The sequence below is a fragment of the Canis lupus genome, chromosome 14 (genome assembly GCF_003254725.2).
Source record: "Canis lupus dingo isolate Sandy chromosome 14, ASM325472v2, whole genome shotgun sequence".
NCBI lineage: Eukaryota > Metazoa > Chordata > Mammalia > Carnivora > Canidae > Canis > Canis lupus.
Genome location: NC_064256.1, coordinates 496,216 through 517,389, shown reverse-complemented (window position 1 = coordinate 517,389; position 21,174 = coordinate 496,216). Strand labels below are relative to the sequence as shown.

Sequence of the window (21,174 nt, the reverse complement as noted above, 5' to 3'; positions counted from 1 at the left end):
CGCTGGTGGGCTGGCACCTTCCCTGACTGCAGGTGTGAGGGGGGCAGGAACCTGCCACTGGCTCCCATACCAGCTATAATGTGATAGGAAAGTGGGTTTGTGTTGCCCACAAATCCACAGGTCCTGGCCTACTGCTGTTTGGGAAGGACGACTGCGTTTGGTGAGGAATGCTACATGGCAGACAGAGGGCTTCAGAGCAGAGAAACGGTGCCTGCTGCGTGGGGCGCCCCATTCGGCTTCCCCCGCTGTCTCTCCAGGCGCTGAGAACCAGGCGGGAGATACTCTTGCCCCATGCCGCTGGCCCGCCCCAGGAGGGCCACGGTGCCCCAGGTGGAGGAGTCAAGCAACACATGCAGGGGCTGCCCAGCTCGGGACAGAGGGAGCAAAGCCCCAGATCAGGAGTACTTCCAGCCTGGGCCAGGGATGAGCAGGGGCCCCACGAGCTGGGCTGGGGGAGGAGGCCACAGTAAGGGTTCAGAGATGGGGAAACGGAGGCAGGAGTGGGTACAGGTAATCAGGGATGTTCAAGGGCCCTAAGGCGATGCAGGCCTCCCCCATGTATGACTCGGCGGTGTCCACACCCTGCCCACCATGGGATGCTGGCATGACCACAGGGATGAGAGTCACCGCCTGGTTGGCCCAGGACAGGAGGCAGGGCAGCCTCGGGGTGGGGTGGGGAATGAGGGGTGAGTGTAGGGGCCGAAGGTCCCGCAGCCTGGCCTAGGAGGGACATGCAGGAAGGTGGGCTTTGGGGCTAGGCCTGGGGAAGAGGGGAACAGAGCAGAGGGAGATGTGGGGCCCTTACCCATCTGGACAGGAATTTGTCTTGGGGTCACCTCTGGGCTCAGGGGTCCATGTCCAGACCAGGGAACCAGAGGCCCCCTCTCCCCACACTGTCCTAGGCGCCAGATAATGAGGGCCTTAACTGAGTAGTGATCTGGAGACACCCAAGATAGCAGCCCCTGTCCTGGGCAGCAGGGTGCGGCTGGCACAATAGCACAGGTGCTGATGGGGCAGGCAGGAGGCCCAGCCTCATGCAACCTCTCTGAGCATGCTCAGCCTCCCCGAACAACACCCATCACATAGCTGTGAGAGGTGCCTGCCAGCCAGGGCACCCCAAAGGAGGGAGTATCCCCAGCACCCCACCAATCCCCTCCTCTGCCCCTATGCTCCTGCCAGTCCTCCGATCCTTGAGTTGCTTTCCCAGCCACCCTTCCTGTTTAGCATCCTTGTGTTGGACCTGGGCCTGGGCCTGGGCCCCCTAGGGAATAGGAGGTTGACCCAAGCCCCTGGCCAGAGGTCAGACTGGAGGTGAGAATCTAGAGTGCCCTGCAGCCAGCTCATCTCACCCCCTCCTGGCAGGAGGTGGGCAGGCACCCCATGCCATCCATGTGTCCCCAGGGTGTCTTAGCTGTGGGCTTCAGGGAAGAGGGGCAGAGGGCCATAGTTCCCTGGAGAACCTCTGGTGAGCACCTGGGCCTCGGTTTCCTCCAGGAAACCCCCTGGCACTTCCTCGCTCACTGACAGATCTCCTGCGGGGGCAGGGATCCTTCCCCTTATGACCCCCATACCTGTGTGGCCTGGCCTTGTTGGGCCCAAGATCGCGAATCCGAGAAACCACCAAGGAGCCGACACTGATGCAAACACATGACGGTTTATTTACAAGCTCGAGCTTGGGTCCAAGTATACCCGACACAGCGGAGCAGGGACTTGGGCCCCGAGGTGGGTTTCAGCTTAGTTTTAAGGGCTGGTCTAGGGGACCTTCAGAAGGGGGGGAGCAATTTCTCAAGTTCTGTTTACGTTTTGATAAGGGGCTTTCAAGGGCATTGAGCTCTGTTTTTATTCTAATATGGGGCTTTCTAGGACATTAAGCTAAAAGCTGTTTTCTTCCTGTAACTGAAGTAAGGTAAAGTTCAGCTCTTATTCACAGGGGCCTGGGATGGCTGTACCTGTGCTAACGCTGAACTTAAAGTGGAATGGCCTTAATTTTCTCGGCCTCCACAGCCTAAAAATGCCCCTTCCCCCCCACAGGGGACAAGCCAGGAAGGACAGAATCAAGAGGACGGCGGATGCCTTTACCGAGAGGCCGGCACATAGGAATCATTCGTTTTTAAACTGTGCGTGTATCTTTTGGACACTCCTTCCTGTCTAGATTCTTTATGATTTTTTAAATTTCGTTTCTGAAGACACAGGACCACCAGCATAACCCGGCAGGACTGGTTTCTGGGGGTAGGGAGCCAGCACTACCAGGATTCTGTGCCACTCCTGGAGGTACAGACCCCTGAGGGCACGTTGCATGAGGCTTCGAGGCACGTTTAGGGCAGGAGGGAAGAGTTAGGTCCTCCGTGGGATCGCAGCCAGGGCCTGAGTCTGGAGCCTGGGGAGCGGCGCCGCTCAGACCAGCGCAAGGAGGCTTCCCGGGGGAGGGAGCTCCTCCTTCCAGGGCTCTGGGACCTCGGCTGGCGGCGACCCCGGGGGCAGCGCCGTCCCCAGCCTGGCTGCGCCACTGGCCGCGGCTTCTTTATTCGGTCTGCGGCCTGCTCCCTCGGGTGGGCTCTGGGGTCACGCCGGGCCCGGGCACCGACTGCGGCCACGACTCCCACACCCGGCCGCTGGTCCACCGGGACCTGCTAGGTTAGGGAGGGCACAGGCGCCCTTTCGTGCGCCACGGCCGCAGGGCCCTTGCCCACCTCGGTCCCTTCATCTACACCAGTAGGTGGGTTTGAGACACCCGGGGTCGGGAAAAAGCGGGGCGCGGGCGCGGGCGCGGGCGCGGGCGCGGGCTGACTCCGCCCGGGCCAGGGAAAGCAAGTACGCCCGCGCGGTGGCGGGACCGGGGCGGCCCGGGGCGGAGCTCAGCCCCTGTCCCCGCGCGCCCGCTCCTGCCCAGAGTCTGCGCGTGCGCGCTGCGGCGGGGAGTGGGCGGAGCCGCAGGCAGGCCCGCCCCGTTCCCCAGCGTCCCCCGCGGCAGGAGGCACTGACGTGGCCGCCGTCAGAGCCGCCATCTTGTGGGAGCGAAACCAACGCCTGGCTCGGAGCAGTAGCCTCGCCGCGGCCGCCGAGGGTGAGGCGGCGGGCCGGGGCCGGGGTCGAGGCCGGGGCTGGGTGGCGGGGGCGGTCCCGGCCCCGCGAGGCCCTGCCCACCGCCGTGGCGGCGGGGCGGTGAGGGCCATGTGAGGCCGGGCGGGGCGGGGGCCGGGGTGAGGCCGGGGTGGCGAGGCCCGAGGCCGGGGCCGGGGCGGGGCGGGGGGCCGGGGGCCGGGGGCCGGGGGCCGAGGCGGGGCGGGCGCGGCGGGCTGGGCCGGGGATGGAGACGGGGGCGGGCTCGAGTCGAGTCCGAGGTCGGGGCTGGGATGAGGAACGAGGCAGTGCGGGTGTCGAGGACTGGGCCGGGGGTCGAGGCTGGGCTGGGCTGGGGGTCCAGCTGAGGCCGGGTCGAGGCCGGGGCTGGGTGGAAGGCTGCCAAGAGCGGGCCGGGGTCGAGGCTGCGGGGGGGTCGGGGCGGGGCGGGGCGGGGGCTAGGAGCCGAGAGCCGGCCGTGAGAGGGGAGCGCGGCGGGGGCGGAGCCCCGGGCGAGGGTCGGCTGCCCCAGCGCCCCGCCGCGGCCTCGCGCCCCGTAGAGCCGCCGGGTGGACGCCCGGAAGTCCGGCCCAGGCCACGGGCTCCCCAGGAAGCTCTGCTTCCTGCTCCGCCTGCGAGGCCTCCCGCCTCGGGGTCTCGAGGACCAGGAAACCGAAGCCCGGGGTCCGGGACGCTGCCAAGGTCACGCGAGGGCCAGGGTTTGAGCCCAGTTCCTGTGGGCTCGGAGGACGGGGGTGGGACGGGGCAGCCTTCCCGTACCGGTGCCCTGGGGAGGGGTCCTGGGGTCCGAGGGTAGCCCCTGCGGCCCCAGGAGGCGCCGGTGGTGGGGCCACGACACGGGCCTTGCTTCCCGGCCGCCCGCGGTGGGCAGAGATGGGAAGGCCCTGCGCCCTAGCGCTCACTTGTTGCATAGTGCGGGTGGTGCTGAGCCAGGGGTTAACAAGGCTTGCTGGTTAGTGTAGAGTGCTTAGCTCCGACTGCCCTCTGAGCTCGTGGCACCCTCCCATTTCCTCAAACGTCAAGCAGAATTGCACAAGAAGTCGTTGACAGGAGGAGGGAACGCAGAGCTTTGGGGTGGTCCCGGAAGTCACTGTTAGTGCTGTGCCTTGGGCCTGCTGCTGGGGTTCCAGGGGTCGGCTGTAGTTCTTGTTTCAGAACTAGCAAGTGAGTGGTCAGCACGTTTTTCTGTCTGCTGTTTGCATGGCTGGTTCTGCATTTCTGGCTTTGTGTGTCTGTGCGAAGGAGTGTGGACGCCAGGCTGTGTTGTAGCTGTGCTGAGACAGACCTCTCCCAGTGTATTATATGGGGGACCCACTGCGGGGCTGCCGATATCACTTGGAGTGTCGGCAAGCACGGAGTACCCTAACTGCACAAGCTGGAAATGCATATGCTCTCACCAACTGGCTCCAGAATTAGAGGGAGTTGAGTGTGTGTTAATCACCAATCTAGCCATTTTGTTAGAGCGTCCTGTCCTCCTCCCCTAAGGATTTGGTCTTGTTAATGGGCTGGACGTAGATGTGCTTCTGCAGAGTTGTCCCTGTTTTCAGGAATGCCTTGCTGGAAATAATCCACATCACTGGGGCATTATGGAGGCTCTGCTTCCTAGGAGGCTGCCTTCAGAGACAGGTGTCCAGATTTGCTACTTCAAAGGACTTGAGATAGTGGGTTTGGAGAATGGCTGATTCATGTGCTGTCTGATTGCCCCCAAAAGCAGAAACTGGTGGTGTGCCCCTCACAGTTCTGGTTTTTCCCATGTGGTCGAACTGTTAGCTTTGTGTGCTCCACAAGGAGGACATTCAGACCTGCTGAGCTGTGTCTCCCCAGACTGGACAGGCTCGGAAGTCCAGGAAGGCACCCTTGGGCTTCTCTGCTTGTTTCAGTAATGCTGGGTGTGGTCTCCAGTCAGGTGGCCAGAGGGATGAGCCTGTGCAGGTCCATAGCGAGTGTGCTCACCTGCTGTGAGAAGCTGCACTCCATCCTTCCAGTTCTTCAAGAGGGTGTCTTGGTGTGTGAATTTCAGTCTGCTCTCTTTCTTCCTTGACTTCCTGAAGTTAGGTAAGAGCTTAGGTCCTGTACTCCCATCTCTTTGTTGGCATGGCCGGTATTTGGTCTTGACCCAGTCAGTAGTGGATTGAGTGACTTGCTACGTGGCCGGGAAAGAATAGCTTAGGGCATGCATGAGAAAGAGGAAGAGTGGGATAGTGAGCATGTGAGTCCAGAGTATTGGGGGTGGTGGACGGATGGGGATGAGGCTGAGGGGATTCCAGGTCACGCAAATGACCCTCAGCTGATTTACGTCGTCCTAGGTGCATATTCTGGTGATTACTAGGAACTCTAAAGCGTAGGTGTAGTGTACCTACTATACAGTTTGTCACTGTCTTGGGAGATGGTGCATGCTCTCGGATGGGTTGGCCTGACGAGCTAAAAGAAATGTGACAAGGTTCACGAAAACAGCCTCAGAGCTGTGTGTCCTTAGGAGCATCATAGGCCATCCCCTGCAGGCCTGCCTCCCCAACTTCCTTGTGTGAGTCGGGAGCAGTGGCAAACGTCCCTATAGCTCCTCATGTCCTGGTCTCTGCACACCCTGGCCAGGAGAGCTCAGCAGCCTGTCCACAGAAGATAGGGCAGAGGGGGCTCCTCTCCAGCCCTGAGTTTGTGGGACTGGGAAGAATGCGTTCTGTGTGACCTCGTATCTGTGTCTTGTGTACAGAAGCAACACTTTGTGTGTGTGTGTGTGTGGTTTTAATAGATGTTCTGAATTTTCCAGAAATGCGACTACCTTGCAAATCAAGGAAGATTGTATTTTGTTCTTTGTAGAACTTTATTACAGAGTTTCTTTCTGTTTCCAGGAGAAACTTAACTGCTTTGTCGACAGAGCCACCCTGTCCTCAGATCTGAGGCCCTGACATGTGCTGCAGTGGTGTGCATTTGCAGCAGTCTCTGGCAGGTGGTTTGGCAGAATTTGTAGTGTGGTCGTTCCTAGTCTGGAAGCACATGTTTGATAATGGGTCACTGCCCTTTATTTCCCCATTTGGTGATAGATGGAGCAACATGACCGGTTTTTTGCAGTCCAGGGTGTGTGCTGGTTGTGCTGGCTGCCAGCTTCCTCTTGAGATGATGGTGTGGCACATGAAACTCCACGGTGTCAGCCGTGACCCTTGTGAGCACCCTAGCATGACAGGTAGTATGCAGGCATTTGACTCTGACCAGCAGACCCCTTGCTGGTGGCGTGGAAGCCACAGGCTGTTGGGATGCCAGAGGGGAGATGAGGGGGCCAGGGCCAGTTCATGGGCAGGTACTGGTGCTTTTCAGAGGGAAGGGTGAGGGCAGTTGCTGGTGAAGCAGGCAGATGGGGGATGAGGGACACAGAGAGAGGTGGTGGGTATCTCTGGGGTTTGGACCCAAGGACCTAGGAGGAGGTTGCTAGGTTATGTTTGGGGTTCAGTCTTGCTGGGAGATCTGTGGGAAAGTCTGCAGGAGAGGGGGGGGGTCCCTGGAGGGGGTAGTACCAGAATGTGAATGTGCAGGATGCTGACCTGATGGGACCTCCTGTTCATCTGAGGGGCTTCAAGCAGAGGATGGTATGGGCACCAGGGCTGTCTGTGGTTGCAAGTGTGGCCAGAGCGGGAAGAGGCCGTGGAGAGATGGCCAGACATGAGAAGTCCCCATAAGGATGGTGGCCTCCAGAACAGGACCAGCATGGTAGAGGGGCCCTGAGCCTGAGAAGACCACTGGCAGAGGGCAGATATACTAGGGGATCCCACAGAGGTGCTGAACCTCTGCTGCACTTGGCTTTTCTATGTCCTCAGGAAGGCCGTCCTACAGAAAAGAGATGGGGCTGCTCGTTTATTTTATTTTCAATAATGGTCCCTGGAAGACAGAAGCCAAGGGTTGAAGATTAGCTTAATCTGCCCCCCATGCCCCTGTGCTGAGAGAGCCTCAGGGGCCTCCTTGTTCTAGGTGGTTCCCAGAAGGGTATCGGGGTGGGGGGGATCTCAGGGCCTGTGTGGTGGGCTTTGGTGACCTCTCTGAAGAGGCACAGAAAAGGTGCAGCAGCCTCAGCACGTGTATGGGGACCCTACCATGAAAGACTCCTCTGAGACCTTGCTCGCGGTGGAGGTGGGGTCAGAGGGCGTACGTATGCTGGCACTCTTCCACTCCCGTTCCCTGGTCTGCCACTTGTGTTTGCTGCGTGTTGTTGAAGCTCTGTGCCCGGCGCTGCTCTTGTGCAGTTGCTCCTTTCATGAGTGTGGTGAGGGTACACCCGGAAGGCAGTGTAGAAAGGACCATTTCCTATCAAGGTAAGGTCCCAGGTTGAGTGAGCACCTCATGGAGAAGGCACTGGAGTGTCCCTGGAATGAGGTCTGAGGTTTCCTGACCCATCCCAGACTGCTGGTCCTCTGGTTGCCACTGTGGGGGATTGAGCTACAGTTCCAGCTGGCTTGAGAAGGACCAGTAACTAACCCCCTGCAGATTGGTAAGGGTCAGTGCCAGGATGCTTCTTGGGGTGATGGGTGGTTTTTCAGATGCTGCTCTGCCTTGTCACAAATTACTTGAATTCCTCAATTTTCAGCTTAATTTGTTGTGGTTGATGCAAATTTGCTTTTTTAATTTTTGGGGTTTCTTTTTCAGTAACAGGTCCTTCAGACTTTACTGCATTTAGGGTCAGAAGGAAAGTATTTGTGCCCTTAACATGTAAGTCAGAGAAGTCAGAGTAGAGTGAGGGCCAGGGGTCCCCACCACCAGCCCTGCAGGAGGACCTGGAAGGCAACCCATCGCTGCTGCCCCACCCCAGGGACAAGTCAGGCGTGAGGAAATGGTGTTGGAACAGTCAGTCAGCGTCTGCCAGCAGGGCGAATGCACAGAGCTGAGAGAGGCTCCTGACGCAGCATCCTGGCAAGGCCGCAGTGTGTGTGTCTTGTCTCAGATGAGTCGATTCGGGGGCCGACTGACCTGTGTTGAGTGGTCTCCTGTGCATATTGTTCACACTGTGCTAGCTTGTCTGCTTACTTGTTCCCATCCATTCATTCCGGTGAGGTGTTTTGAGGATAGGTTAAAAAATAGTAAAACTTGAAGACTCTTAGTGAGGGGAACTATAGACCATAAATCTGTTGTTCACTTAGGAGCTTTGGTCTTTGTAGCTGGTGGCGAGAGGGGTGAGTTGCAGTCCAGCAGTCCCCATGTGGTCTGTTCCCTTTGACAGTGGACAGTGGTTCTTGGGCATGTGTGTTACTGTAGAGGAGCTACGCTGATAACGAAATTCACTTCTAGCTGTTGCATTTAACTCTGAATCTTTTTTTTTTAAGATTTTATTTATTCATGAGAGACAGAGGGGCAGAGACATAGGCAGAGGGAGAAGCAGGCTCTGTGCAAGGAGCCCAATGTGGGACTCAATCCTGGGTCTCCAGGATCACCCCCTGAGCCAAACGCAGATGCCCAACCGCTGAGCCACCTAGGCGTCCCTTAACTCTGAATCTAAAGCAGGCAAAGGGCAAGCAAATTGCATTTCCCTGGCTGTGCCCTCTGAGTCAGATCTGCCAGCCCCTTCTTCAGCTCTCAGAGGCAGAGCACAGAGTGAGGGCAAGTAGACAGCTGGCCTAAGGGTGCAGAGCAGAGGGATAGTCTCTGCTTGGGTGCCTTGTCCCTTCCTGCTGGAAGTTCCTGCTAGGAGTGGGAGGCTGGGTGACTGTGGTCCAGAGGTGCAGGCTTAACAGTCTAAGTCTGTCCTGGGACATCAGGAACTACAGTGACTAGTTCACAGGACTAGATTTTATAATAGAGACATTCCTAAGAGGAGAATCAGAAGTTCTCCTCATAAGAAAATAATATGTAACTTTGGGACATGAAGGATGTTGACTAGACTTTTGTGATGATCCTTTTGCAGTATATACCTACCCACAGAGTCATTGTGTTGCATACCTGAGACTCGTTCAGTGATGTGTCTGTTATGTACATAACACTGGGTGGGAGAAAAGATTACAGTTTAATTGCATCCACTGAGTGCCAGGCTGAATACTCTCCCCTGTGAGCATGTTGATCCCTGTCTTTTGTCACAGTTGTGTTAGGAGTATGAGACGTACCTCATCACTAGTACTGGCACAGACTGATTCTGTGAAATAGGGATGATGTGTCATGTGCTGCTCAGCTGCCGAAGGAGCCTGCGCTACCAAGTGGAGTTTTGGGCTTGCAGGCAGGGTGATGACCTGAGCCTGGGGTCCTGAGTTGGTGGGCAAAAAGCTGCTTTGTGGCACATTGTGATCATATCACCAACAAACCCCTTTAACAGTCAAATTCTACATGTTGGGTGAGTTGGGCTTTTGAGTAACTCTGTACATAGGTGGCTGCTAGACACAATTTGCTTGTTCAGGAAACCCTTAGAAAGTGATCCCCAAAAGGAGAGAAAATGAGTGAAAATATCAGTGAGGGTGACAAAACATGAGAGACACCTAACTTTGGGAAACGAACAAGGGGTAGTGAAAAGGAAGGTGGGTTGGGGGTTGGGGTGACTGGATGACGGGCGCTGGGTGGGGGGGGGCGGGGCACTTGCCGAAATGAGCACTGGGTGTTATGCTATATGTTGGCAAATTGAACTTCTATATATATATAAAATATATAGGAATATGCTCTCCTGGGCACAAAAAAAAAAAAAAAAAAAGTGGTCCCCAATGCATATCAGCTCCTAGGGAAAGTCTTTGTTTTGTGAATTTCTTTCCCATTAGATATCAAGTGAGAGTCTGGACTGCGGAGTTGCACATTTTACAGTGTGTAACTCAGGCCCAATAAACCTGACTTTCACAAAGGTGGAAAGAAGAAAAGCTCAGGTGTCTCCCACCTTTTCATTGGAGCACAGGATTCGTCCATCTGAACTCCCCATTCCCAGCACAGAATGGAGCCCAAACCCTCAAGTCTTTGCCTCCCTGGGTCACGTTTTCATTTTCCAAGTCAAACTCGGGTTGTTGGTTTCTTTGGGCTAACGACTGCAAACAGTTCAGGTTCTGTTGGTAATCACCTCTGACGGTTTCAGGGAATGTAGCAGACTTTCTTCCTTTGTGTCTCCTGAAACCTCACAGGCCTGTGGAGGGGATGCCGAGGCTGCACTTTTCCACAGCAGCAAAACCAGTCACGTTGTGTTCATTTATCGGAGTGGAACAGTTGTAAACTCACGGAGCTGCGTTTTTATCTCGTTGGACTGGCTTGCCCAGGGAGGCCCCGTTGTTGGCGTTGGCCTGTGGCCAAGTAGACCTTTGCATCCGAGAACAAAGGCCACCACCTTCTTTGCTTTGCATTTTTCCTGGTCCTAACAGAGGAAAAACTCATTCCTACAGGGCTGTGGGGTGGCACTCACTCCTCCCAGGAGGGAGGTTTGGTGACAAAGTCCATGTTTTCATTGCTCCCTGTTGCAGAGGATCATCACAGTAAACCTGAAAGACGGGTTTGGACTTGAGCTCAAGGGATTCTGGTGGCAGAAGGTGTGACATAGCACCTGGGCCAGGTGTCCTGCATGTTAGAACCTGTGCCGAGAGGCCACAGGATGGCTCTGGCAGTCCGTGTCAACTGTCTCCTGTGGCAGATGCTGTGCTAAGTCTTGACCTTTTGCAGAACAGGAAATGGTAAACCCAAGACTTTATGCTCATCCCCAGCCCCCCTGGAGGGCTCTAGGACTTCGGGCAGGACAGGGATCACATTGGTCTTGAGAGCTCATCAGAGGAGGCCAGGGACAAGGTGGGGGCCCCTGGGACTTTGTGTCGATTGGTTAGAACAAGATCCAGTAACGCTGAAACAAGTAGACAGCCCAGTCCCCTGTCGTGGCTCCACTCTGAGGGCTGTTTCTAGATGAATGTGCTGCAGACAGACAGTCCTAGTTTGTCTGCTTTGGACCCTGGCCTCAGCCCCTGGATCCCAGCAGTAACAGTAATGGAACTGTGATTGAGCCAGCTGGTGACTGGCTTACATTTTCCCACAGGAAATCTTAAAACGCTCTTTTTTTGTTCCTTTTCATCCCTGGGTGTTTTTGCGTACCTGTCATCGCACCTGTCATCAGTAGGATTGCCAGGCCCCAGTTTTTAGCCATGCGCACAGTGTTTTCCCCTTCTCTGGAACTCTGCCTTCCTGCTCTAGCCTGTGCGGGAGCCCCCCCACCCCGGGCTCCCCTCACCTGTGGCCACCTACTTGGAGGCTTGCATGTCTGGCCTTACCTTTGCTCTGCCCCTCCCCTGCATTGCTACTGTGGCTGGGTATTATAGACTTGGGAGGTTGAAAGCCCTGCTGTGTCCCTTCCATAATGTGCTTTGACCCCTGGTGTCCTGAGTAGATCTGTTTCAGTGTTTGTACCCCAGGCTCCCTCAGTCTGGAGGTTTGTGTTTTCCTGAGCTGGAACATTTAAGAACTAACTTCTCAAAATTTTCTGTGCTCTTTGTTTTTTGGAGTTTCTGTTAGATGTTATTTTGTTTAAGAATTTCTGCTCCCCCTGCCCCAAAGACTTTGGAGCAGTTTCTGGCTCCAGTAGAATTGAGGGAAAGGATTAGAGAGCTCCTGTTTGCAGTCGCCCTCAGGTTAGCGTCCCCACCTGAGGATGCGTGGGTTCCAGCTGATGGACCCGCACTGGTGCTACATCACCCAGAGCCCGCCCACACCCCTGTCTTCCAGGTTCACTCCTGGTGCTGTGCCTGCTGTGGGCATGGACACATATGGGAGGATGTCTCAGGGTCACAGTGGTGGTTTCACGGCCCCAAAGCTCTGTAGTGCTCCCCGGGTCTTCCCCCCTGCCCCCAGGCGCCCACAGAGGGGACCTGTCTCCTGTGTCCACAGCCCCGCCTTCTCCAGGACGCCCCACACTTGAAATCACAGAGTGCGTGCCTGCTGGGATGGGCGGCTTTCACCCAGTAACCCACCCCTCAGATTCCCCCACGGCTCCTGGTGGTTTAGAAGCCCGTTTGTTCTCAGCACTGAGTCCTGTCCATTGTGTGGACGGCCCAAGGTGTCTCTAGGCATTCACAATTCCCGGTTGTGGCGATTATGGTAAAGCTGCTGTAAACCCCCGAGTCGGGATTTGGGGATCTGCTTTGGGACAGTGCCTAGAAGCTCCATGGCTGGGTTGTAGCGGAAGAGCATTTGGTTTTGCCAGAAGCCGCCGAACTGTCTTCCAGAGCGGCTGTACTGTCCTACAAACCACCAATGAGGCATTAGAGTTCTCGTGGCCCCACATCCTCACTGGCAGGTGGTGTCACCGGGTTGTGGGTTTGGACCTTTCTAATAGGTGTGTAGTGGGCAGCTCTGATTTGCATTTCTCTGATGACGTATTATGTGGAGAGTCTCTTCATATATGCATTTGCCATCTATATGTCTTTGGGGAGGTGTTTGGTCTTTGGTCCATTTTACGATTTTTCTTTTTTTAAGAGAAGGAGGAACTGCAGGGGTAGAGGGAGAGAGAATCTTAAGCAGGCCCTGTGCCCATTCTGGAGCTCAGTGAAGGGCTCAGTCCCATGACCCTGAGATCATGACCTGAGCCAAAATCAGGAGTTAAAAGCTCAACTGATGCAGCCACCCAGGTGTCTCCCATTTTATAGTTCCAAAATACAATTGAAATTTGCTTCTTGGGCAGCCGGGGTGGCTCAGCAGTTTAACGCTGCCTTCAGCCCAGGGCGTGATCCTGGAGACTCAGGATGGAGTCCTACATAGGGCTCCTTGTAGGGAGCCTGCTTCTCCCTCTGCCTGTGTCTGCCTCTCTCTGTGTTTCTCATGAATAAATAAATAAAATCTTCAAAAATTTTTTTAAAAAAGGAAAGGAAAGAAAGAGAAAAAAGAAAAAAAAATTTGCTTGTTACTGTATTTTAAATGGTCTTTTGGGTATTTCTTAGACAACAGTCCTTGATCTTGCACATGTTTTCTCACAGTCTGGTCAGTCTCACTCTTGACATGGTCTTGCCCAGAGTGGAAGTTTGTAGCTTTAATGAAGTCCACCACGTCAGTTGTTTCTTTCATGGTTCATGCCTCTGGTGTTGTGTCTAAAAAGACACTCCCATGACCAAGGTCAATGTGGACCTTTTAAATTGCTCCTAATCTTTTTTATCCATTGTGTGTGTGTGTGTGTGTGTGTATTTCACTTTGGCTGTCAGGTCTGCCAAGAGTCTTTCCCTGTGTCCAACACCCTGTCCTTGTTTTTTCTGCATCAGACCATCACCTTGTTGCCTTGGGGCTAGGTGTGGGTTGCGTGGTTGTTTTCAATAGTCTTCTGTGTCCGTCTCCCCCCCCCCCCCCCGCCCCAAATTCTTTTCCTTTCTTCCATTGGTAGGTTTTTAAAGGGACCTAGGCCATGGCTATTCTGGGTCCTCCTGAAACGAGCAGCCATAGGTCCTGCCCTGGCTGGGAGGCCTGTGGGGTAGAGTGCCTGTCTGTCCAGCACCTCACCTGCCAAGGATACAGGGGGCAGCAGGGCCCCTGGTTCAGTTGCTCTAAGAAGGTCCCTTCCCTGCAGAGCTGAGGACACACATGATGAGGTCAGGCCCACCCACCCCGCCATGGCTTCTAGAATGCCTTGTCGCCCTCTTTTTCTTTTTGTCTTTGTGGGTTGGGTACCTCTTCATAAGTGATTTCAACAGTGAATTGAGAATGAACATGTGTGTTCCCCAGAGAGTATATGTTAGGAAAATTGGCTAAGGAAAAAGGAAATGTTGCAGTAAAGATTATTTTAAATTTTAATTTTGTGAATAAATACTGTTCACAACCAAAAGAATAAAAATGTCAAAAATGCATTGAATCCGGGCGCCCAGCTGGCACAGTCAGTAGAGCGTGCAATTCTTGATCTCAGTGTTGTAAGTTCAGGCCCCACATTGGGGGTATAGAGGAGTTAATTATAAAATTTTTTAACAACTGAAAAAAGTGTACTCAAGCCAGTTGGAAGGCCTCCACTGGGCATGCCTGGAGCCACCACAGCATCAGACCCACCACGTAAAACAGGAATGTCATTGCCTCCTGGATCCTAGGGGCCAGTGCTGATGGACTGGTTGTAGGAATGATGAGGCAGGTTTGACAGTCCTTCTGGTGGTGATTCGGCCAGAGTGTGTTGGGTGCTGAAACTAGGGGGAGTGGGAATGTATATGTTCTCACCCAGTGCTCACTGGTGATGAGGGCTGAACATAGTGGAGCCCTGGTGATGCTACCTGAGCCTGTCATCAGAAGTGACATGGAGGCAGACCTGCATCCTCTCCATGCTCCAAAGCCTGGGGTCTCCTGACCACTCCTAGGGACAGCTGTGCGTGGCTGGGCTCCTTCCACCTCAGGACTGCTCTATCTGCCTGCCTGCCTGCCTGCCTGCCTGGAACACACTAACATTCTGTCCACACAGACAATTGCTCTTGTCTGAAGGCTGCCTCACACCCTGCTACATGGCTTTGCTAGGTGTTAAAAACCTAGATTCCTGGGCAACCTGCATTTGAGAAAGTGACTGTCTCCCAAGTCCCTGTTAGGAAAGGAAACTAGAAAAATGAAAGTACCTCCCTGTGGAGGGGTCAGGCCAGGTTTCTGCTCTCAACGAGGGGACCCTGGGGCAAATAGTCCCCGATGTGGCCTAGGGGCTACTTCCACCCTGGGGTGAAAGTGCCCGCCTGACAGGTTCCCCCTCGGATGTCATGGCTGTTGTGCTGTCCCAGGGCCCAGGTCCTGCCTATGGGTGAGTGCAAAGCTTCAGTTTGTCAGTGAAGGTGGGCTCTGGCCTGTGTCACTGCTGGGATGGTTGTTGCAGCTGTTTTGCCGATACTCTGGAGCATCTCACATTCACTGAAAGCATTCCCCCTCCATGTGTCATGTGTTATATATCACGCCCAGGGCAGGTGGAGTAGATGTGGGCATCATTTTCTGGTGACAGCAGCCTCTGGCTTCGGTCATACCTGCCCTGAGATCCCCAGAGCTCCCATGTAAGGGCAGGACTCCATGTCTGCTGCTTGGAACCAGGTCTCATCTGGTGCTGGAGGGAGGGCCCCAAGCTGCTCCTACACTGCTGGCCCTGAGCAGCACAGAGACCCAGGACTCCTGTCTCTACAGGTTTCTCTGGCCAGTGTTGCTCCCACCAGTCTACAGCATGGGAAATATCTTCGCAAACCTCTTCAAGGGCCTTTTTGGCAAAAAAGAAATGCGCATTCTCATGGTGGGCCTGGATGCTGCAGGGAAGACCACCATCCTGTACAAACTAAAGCTGGGTGAGATCGTGACCACCATTCCCACCATAGGTGAGGAGGGGGGGCAGTGGGCGTGGGGGGATGGCGGGGGCAGCTCTTCGCGAGGCTCACCCAGGTCATGCTCCCACAGGCTTCAACGTGGAGACCGTGGAGTACAAGAACATCAGCTTCACCGTGTGGGATGTGGGTGGCCAGGACAAGATCCGGCCTCTGTGGCGCCACTACTTCCAGAATACACAAGGTGAGCAGAGGGGCTATGGCCCGAGGGAGAGGTCGGGGTGCCTTTGGTGCTGGTACTAATGCCCACGGCTCCGCAGGTCTCATCTTTGTGGTTGACAGCAATGACCGGGAGCGTGTGAATGAGGCCCGTGAGGAGCTCATGAGGATGCTGGCGGAGGATGAGCTCAGGGATGCCGTCCTGCTGGTGTTTGCCAACAAGCAGGTAGGCGCACAAGTGGGAGCTGGCTGCCAGCAGACCGTGCCCTGTGCCAGTGGACGGCTTGCAGGATGGGGGTAGGGGTGGGGCGGCCAGGGGTCCCAGGGCGGGAGGGCTGGTCCCTGCAATCTGCTGACCCCAGGCCACTGGGCCTCTCTCACCAGGACCTCCCGAATGCCATGAATGCAGCTGAGATCACGGACAAGTTAGGGCTGCACTCCCTGCGCCACAGGAACTGGTACATTCAGGCCACCTGTGCCACCAGTGGGGATGGGCTCTATGAGGGACTGGACTGGCTGTCCAATCAGCTCCGGAACCAGAAGTGAGCCGCGCCCCCCTCCCCTCACTCCCTCCTTCCACCCTGCTTTACTCTCATGTGGTGTGAGTGCCAGAAGCTGTCTCCATGGTTGGTCACAGTGTGCTTCACCATGCTGTAAATGTGCAGACGCAGCCTGCAGCCGGGTTTTTATTTAATGTAAATAGTTTTGTGTTCCCAACGAGGCAGTTTCTGGTACTCCTATGCAATATTACTCAGCTTTTTTTATTGTACAAAGAGAATCAACCCACCGTTCAATACTGAGAAGGGATTTAGGCACATGGGGCCTCCGGGAGTCGCTGTGTGGGACCAGCCTGGCACACCTCCTCTGGGCATTAGGTCTATGTTGAGATCCATTTTGGTGGTTGGTTTTTAACCCAAACTCAGTGCATTTTTAAAATCGTTACAAATACAAGAAAAGGAGAACACTTGAACACACAGAAGGGAGATATGTGCCTAGTGTAGGTTCTGCAGTGGCGGCCAGAGTCCAGTCCACCAGTGGGCCATTTCCCATCGGGAACGTGAGACAGGGCAGAACCAGCCACGGTCCATTCTGCATGGTCACAATAGGGTCCCTGTGATCGCTCTTGTCTCGGGTCATCCTGTATCCCCTAGCATTTGTGCTTGTACTTGTGCTTATACGGCCACCCAGGAGATGGGCTGGGGGCTGCATCACTGCTCACGGACCCCTTGGAGGGACCCCGGCCTCCCTGGGGGCAGTGTGGGCACTCTGGCTTCCTCTGGGCTGCCTGGGGTCTCACCAGCAGGAGTGCGGGCGGGCAGGCCAGTCATCCCAGCACCTCAGCCCCGAGCCCCGGGAGCCCTGGTCTACATGTGCTTTCACTCCCTCAGCCTGCAAGGGTCAGATTTGCCATCAAAACAACGACCTCTACTGTTTTCTTTTGTATTTTGATAAACACTGAAGAAGCTGGAGCTGTTCAACTTTATCTTGGGGAAGTTCTCAGAACTGGTTTATTTGGTGTCGTGGAACCTCTTACTGCTTTCAATACACGATTAGTAATCAACTGTTTTGTATACTTGTTTTCAGTTTTCATTTCGACAAACAAGCACTGTAATTATAGCTACTAGAATAAAATCTCTTAACTATTTCATGGCTTTCCAGTGCTTGGGTGCCACTGACCCACACTTACCACTGTGCACAGAGGATGTCACTGGCTAGGGACCTACATGGTGTGGCTCACTGCTCCCTGTGTTAGGTGTGCATATGACCCAGCGCCCTCTCATCGTCCACCCGCTGACTGTTAGTGCAGCCCCTGGTCTATTCTGTGGGACTGGGACGTGGAGGGACAGCAGGGTCACCACACTGGGTGTGCCCGAGGCCTGCTCTTGTCCACGCCCATCCCTGCTAGCCAGCCTGCTCCTGAGGGGTAGGAAACCCCTGGCAGGGCTCCTAGTGGCTCTTTGGCTGGAGACCATCCCTCCCACCTGACTGGGCATGCTGGTCTGGTTCCTTCTCCTGGCTGGGGGCGCCCAGTCTGGCCCCCGCCCAAGATTGTTTATACCACTACCAGGTTGAAACACCAGGGCCAGGGTTATGAAGACAGAATCGTTTTTAGTTTGATGACTTAAAGCCAAAGATGCCAGTTTCACAATCATGAGTGCACCCTGGGTTTCATCCTCCCTGCAGGCAGGCTGTAATAGGAGGGTTTAATGACTAGGTGCTCACCTCCCAGGGGTGGGGCACACTGCTGGCTCCAGGTGCACGTCTGTGCCCTGGGGTTGGACATGGTAACCCAGGGAGAGCCCGCCCCCCCCCCTCCCCGCCCTACCAGCAGGGTCTCAGGCTGGTCTTGCTGGAACTTTACTGGGACATGACAGCCACCTTCCCTCAAGGATGAGAGGCTTTCCCCTTAAAATAAGTTTATTTAAGTACAAAGTGAGTTGAAGAAAAATAGAAGTGTCTCGGGGCCTTCCCAGGCAAGTGTGTCCTCCCGGGGCAGGTCCCCTGCTGGACATGGGGGCCCCTTGTGATCTGGCCTCAGTCACTGTGGTGGCTGCGTCGCCTCTTGGAGCAGGGCAAGGAATCTTCAGAGTCAGAGCCGCACTGGTGGTGCCCCGGCCTGGGGATATGGGGACATGTGGTCAGGGGGAGGCTGCCCTGCTCCCCAGACCTTCCCTCTGCCCCGGCAAGGCTGAGCACACCTACCTTGCAGGAGCTGGAGACAGTGGAGAAGCCACCCTGCTCCTGTGTGCCTTGTCTTTCTTCTTCTCTTTCTTGTGCTTCTTCTTCCTCTTCTTCTTCTTCTTCTTCTCTTTCCTGCTCTTCCTGTGGCTCTCCAGGCTGCAGGGACGTGGGGTGGCGTCCCCTGTGCACTGTCCACACAGACACCCCCCCCCCCCCCCTGTGGCCAGTGGGTACAGCGGTCCTTCCCGTTGTGGCAGGAAACTGCCAGGAGCAGCAGAGGTAGGAAGGCGCCCTGCTTCCCCATCCAGGGAGGAAAAGCAGGGGTGGGAGTGCACCTTGCCTCCCCCTTGGGGGAGCCCAGCAGGTGGGCCTGGGACCAAGGGGTGGGAGCAGCCCTTACCCAGGCTGCACCTTCTCCTCCTCAAACCGAGGCTTCTTCCTAGCAGAGGTGGGGGAGGCCCCTGGGCGGCTGCTCTCCACGCGGTGGTGCTGGGGAGGGAAGGAGCAAGGAAGGAAGGCACTCTAGGGGGCTGTGGGGGGGCGTCCCAGTTTCGGCGCCCGCCCGATTCTGGGGTGCCCCGCCCGCAGAGGGGGGTTTACCGTGAACACCGACAGCCCCAGCTTGGCGGCCTCCTTGTCTTCCCGGGACAGTGCCACTCGGCCTGCAGAGCCGCTGCGGGAAGGCAGGCGAGGACCCCACGGTGAGAAGGCCCAGGCCTCCCTCGGCGGGGCGGTGCGTCCACCTGGGGAGGGCCCCTTCCACCCCCCAGCCACGCACCTGGAGCTCCCTAGGCCCAGCAGCCGGTCCACTCCCTTCTCCTCATGCTCCCCTCCTTCTCGCTTGCAGACCTCCACAAAGTCCTGTGCGGAGCCAGCGGGTCTCAGGCGGGGGTTCGCACAGACTCCGGGCGCCCCGCCCCCCGTGCGCCGCTCACCTCCTTGCTCAGGCCAGTGGGCTGCTTCCTCACGTTCTTGTAGCCTCTGTGGGGGCCGCGGGCGAGCTTCAGGCGGCGGCCGGAGTCCCTGGCCTTGCCCCTCGGACCCCGCCTCGCCCCCGGGCCCCCCGAGCTCCCCCGACCCCGCGGGGCCCACTCACAGCGCCGCCATGAGTGCCTCCTGCTCCGCCTGCCGCACGGCCGCCAGCTCCTCCTCCCGGCTCAGTCCCGCGCCGTCCGCCCGGCCCTTGGCGTACCAAGTGAGGTCTCGGCCCTTCTGCCAGCGGCCCACGGGGGCCATCAGCGAGTTGCCTGCGGGGACGCAGCGCGACTGCTCGGCCCGCTGGTCGCCGCTCCCCGCCTTCCCACGCCCGCAGCCCCCCTTTCCCGCACCTCGCGCCCTCTCCTTCCGCGCCCCCGCGCCCCCGGCTGCCCACACCGAGAACCTCGCAACCCCGCTTTCCCGCACCTGCGGCACCGCGCACGGCAGCTCGGGCGTCCTCCCCCGCCCCCCCCGCCCCCCCGCCCCCGGGCCCGGCGCCGCACTGACCCAGGTAGTTCTCTCTCTGTTTGTCGGTCTTCACGTCCTCCCAGCTGAACTGGTCCTGCCCGCCACGCACGCCGCCCCGGCTGGAGCCGAACATGGTGCCAGGCCGCCCGCCGCCCCTGCCTCCGTCAACCCTGGCCTGGCCGCCCCGGGCGGCGCCGGCGCCGGGGTCCCGCCGCCGCGTCGCGCGCCTTGACGTCACACTCGCGCATACCCGGGCAGCGCCGCAAGCGCCTGCGCATTGCTCCCCGGCCCCGCCGCCCCGCCTGCCCCCAGCGCTAGGCGCACCGCCAGGGAAGGGAGCGGGCGTAGGCGCCAAGGCGGGTCCCGAGGATCCTGCCGGCGTTGGGAGCCACATTGTGCGGGCGACGGTCCTGGGGCTGTGCCGGGAGATGGGCGAGCGGGTGGGGCCGCAGTGCCGGGAGCGGGCACCGGGGGCGGCTCGGCTCCGGAGAAGCGGGACACGGCCTGCAACTCCCGGGGCCGTCCCCTGGAGACCCCAGCGTGGAGGGCAGGCGGGACGGCGCAGGTGCGCCAATGCACGGGCTCCTCTGGCGCCGCGGGGGGCGGCCGTGCTGGGCAAAGCAGGATCAGCTCCGAGCCCTGGACACGGGGGAGCAGCGGCATGGACAGTGTGTGAAGCCCCCCACATGGGCGGCGGCGAGGTCCTGCGGAGCGGGGGTCGGGGGCCCACACACAGGAACACCTGGTGCAGATGGGACCTCCACTGACCAGAGCGCTGCAGACGGGCCTGGGCCTTCCGTCCACTTCACCGTGTCACCCACTGTGGTGAAGAGCCTGCCACCTCCGGCCCCCTTCAGAAGCTAAGCAGGTGCCCGTGCGTTAGTGGAGGTCTTGCCAGGCCCACCAGCAGCAATCTCAGTAGGTGGTTTCTGCCAGAACCCCCTGCCTGGGGCGGGGGGGGGGCCCTCTTAGTGATTTCCGTCACCAGCACCCACCCTGCCTTGTGGCTACAAGTCCCACTTGTCCCTGCCCCGCTCACCCTCTGCTCTGCTGTTGACCCCTGCATCGTTGCTGTGACCCCACTTCAAGGGAAGGGCAGACAATGCCGTTGGATGTTCCCAGGACCCTGCGCGTGGCCAGGAAACTCAGTGGACCACCAGGGACTTAGGAGTCCAAAGGTGGGTGCTTAATGCAGCACCCTTCGCCAGGAGCCCAGACACAGCCCCCTCCCATAGAACGTGGGCACCTTCCCCACCTTTTGTATCAGTGCCCTACGGTGGGCACTCACTCAGGTTTCCAAGAGTCCTGACAGCCCAGGCCAGGGCAAGAGGCAGGCCTGGGCCAGGCCAGCGACAAGTGGAAATGTTGGGACTTGGCCTTTTGGTCTTGCAGAAGCCTGGCCAGGCTGAAACCCACCACTGGAGCAGAAGAATGGCAGCCGACCACAGGTTTGTTGTAGTCACAGGGGCCACAAGCCCAGCTGAAGGCACCTCCCTTTGTGGGCCAGTCCACTGACAGCCCGTACCAGCATCCCTGACACCCTGCTCCTCCCACTCTCTTCTTGAGGGCCCCTGGC

General features: G+C 57.4%; 2 protein-coding genes across 3 annotated transcripts; one reads left to right on the top strand and one right to left on the bottom strand.

Annotated features, from left to right (window-relative positions):
* The first annotated feature begins 2,908 nt into the window (after positions 1-2,908).
* ARF1 (ADP ribosylation factor 1) lies at positions 2,909-17,031 on the top strand. The gene is made up of 5 exons (XM_025454927.3): positions 2,909-3,064; positions 15,121-15,305; positions 15,385-15,495; positions 15,572-15,696; positions 15,855-17,031. The coding sequence occupies exons 2-5, from the start codon at positions 15,158-15,160 to the stop codon at positions 16,014-16,016; spliced, it is 546 nt and encodes a 181-aa protein (XP_025310712.1). The 5' UTR covers positions 2,909-3,064; positions 15,121-15,157; the 3' UTR covers positions 16,017-17,031.
* Positions 16,390-19,836, bottom strand: C14H1orf35 (chromosome 14 C1orf35 homolog). Of its 2 annotated transcripts, XM_025454923.3 has the most exons (8): positions 19,638-19,829; positions 19,249-19,399; positions 19,088-19,133; positions 18,931-19,013; positions 18,753-18,825; positions 18,553-18,641; positions 18,174-18,308; positions 17,871-18,087 (listed from the first exon to the last, which is right to left on the bottom strand). In XM_025454923.3, the coding sequence occupies exons 1-8, from the start codon at positions 19,729-19,731 to the stop codon at positions 18,006-18,008; spliced, it is 753 nt and encodes a 250-aa protein (XP_025310708.1). In that variant the 5' UTR covers positions 19,732-19,829; the 3' UTR covers positions 17,871-18,005. The 2 variants fall into 2 exon arrangements, with proteins under 2 accessions (XP_025310706.1, XP_025310708.1); XM_025454921.3 differs by lacking the exon at positions 18,753-18,825 and having other exon boundaries at positions 16,390-18,087; positions 19,638-19,836.
* Between the last annotated feature and the right edge of the window lie 1,338 nt (positions 19,837-21,174).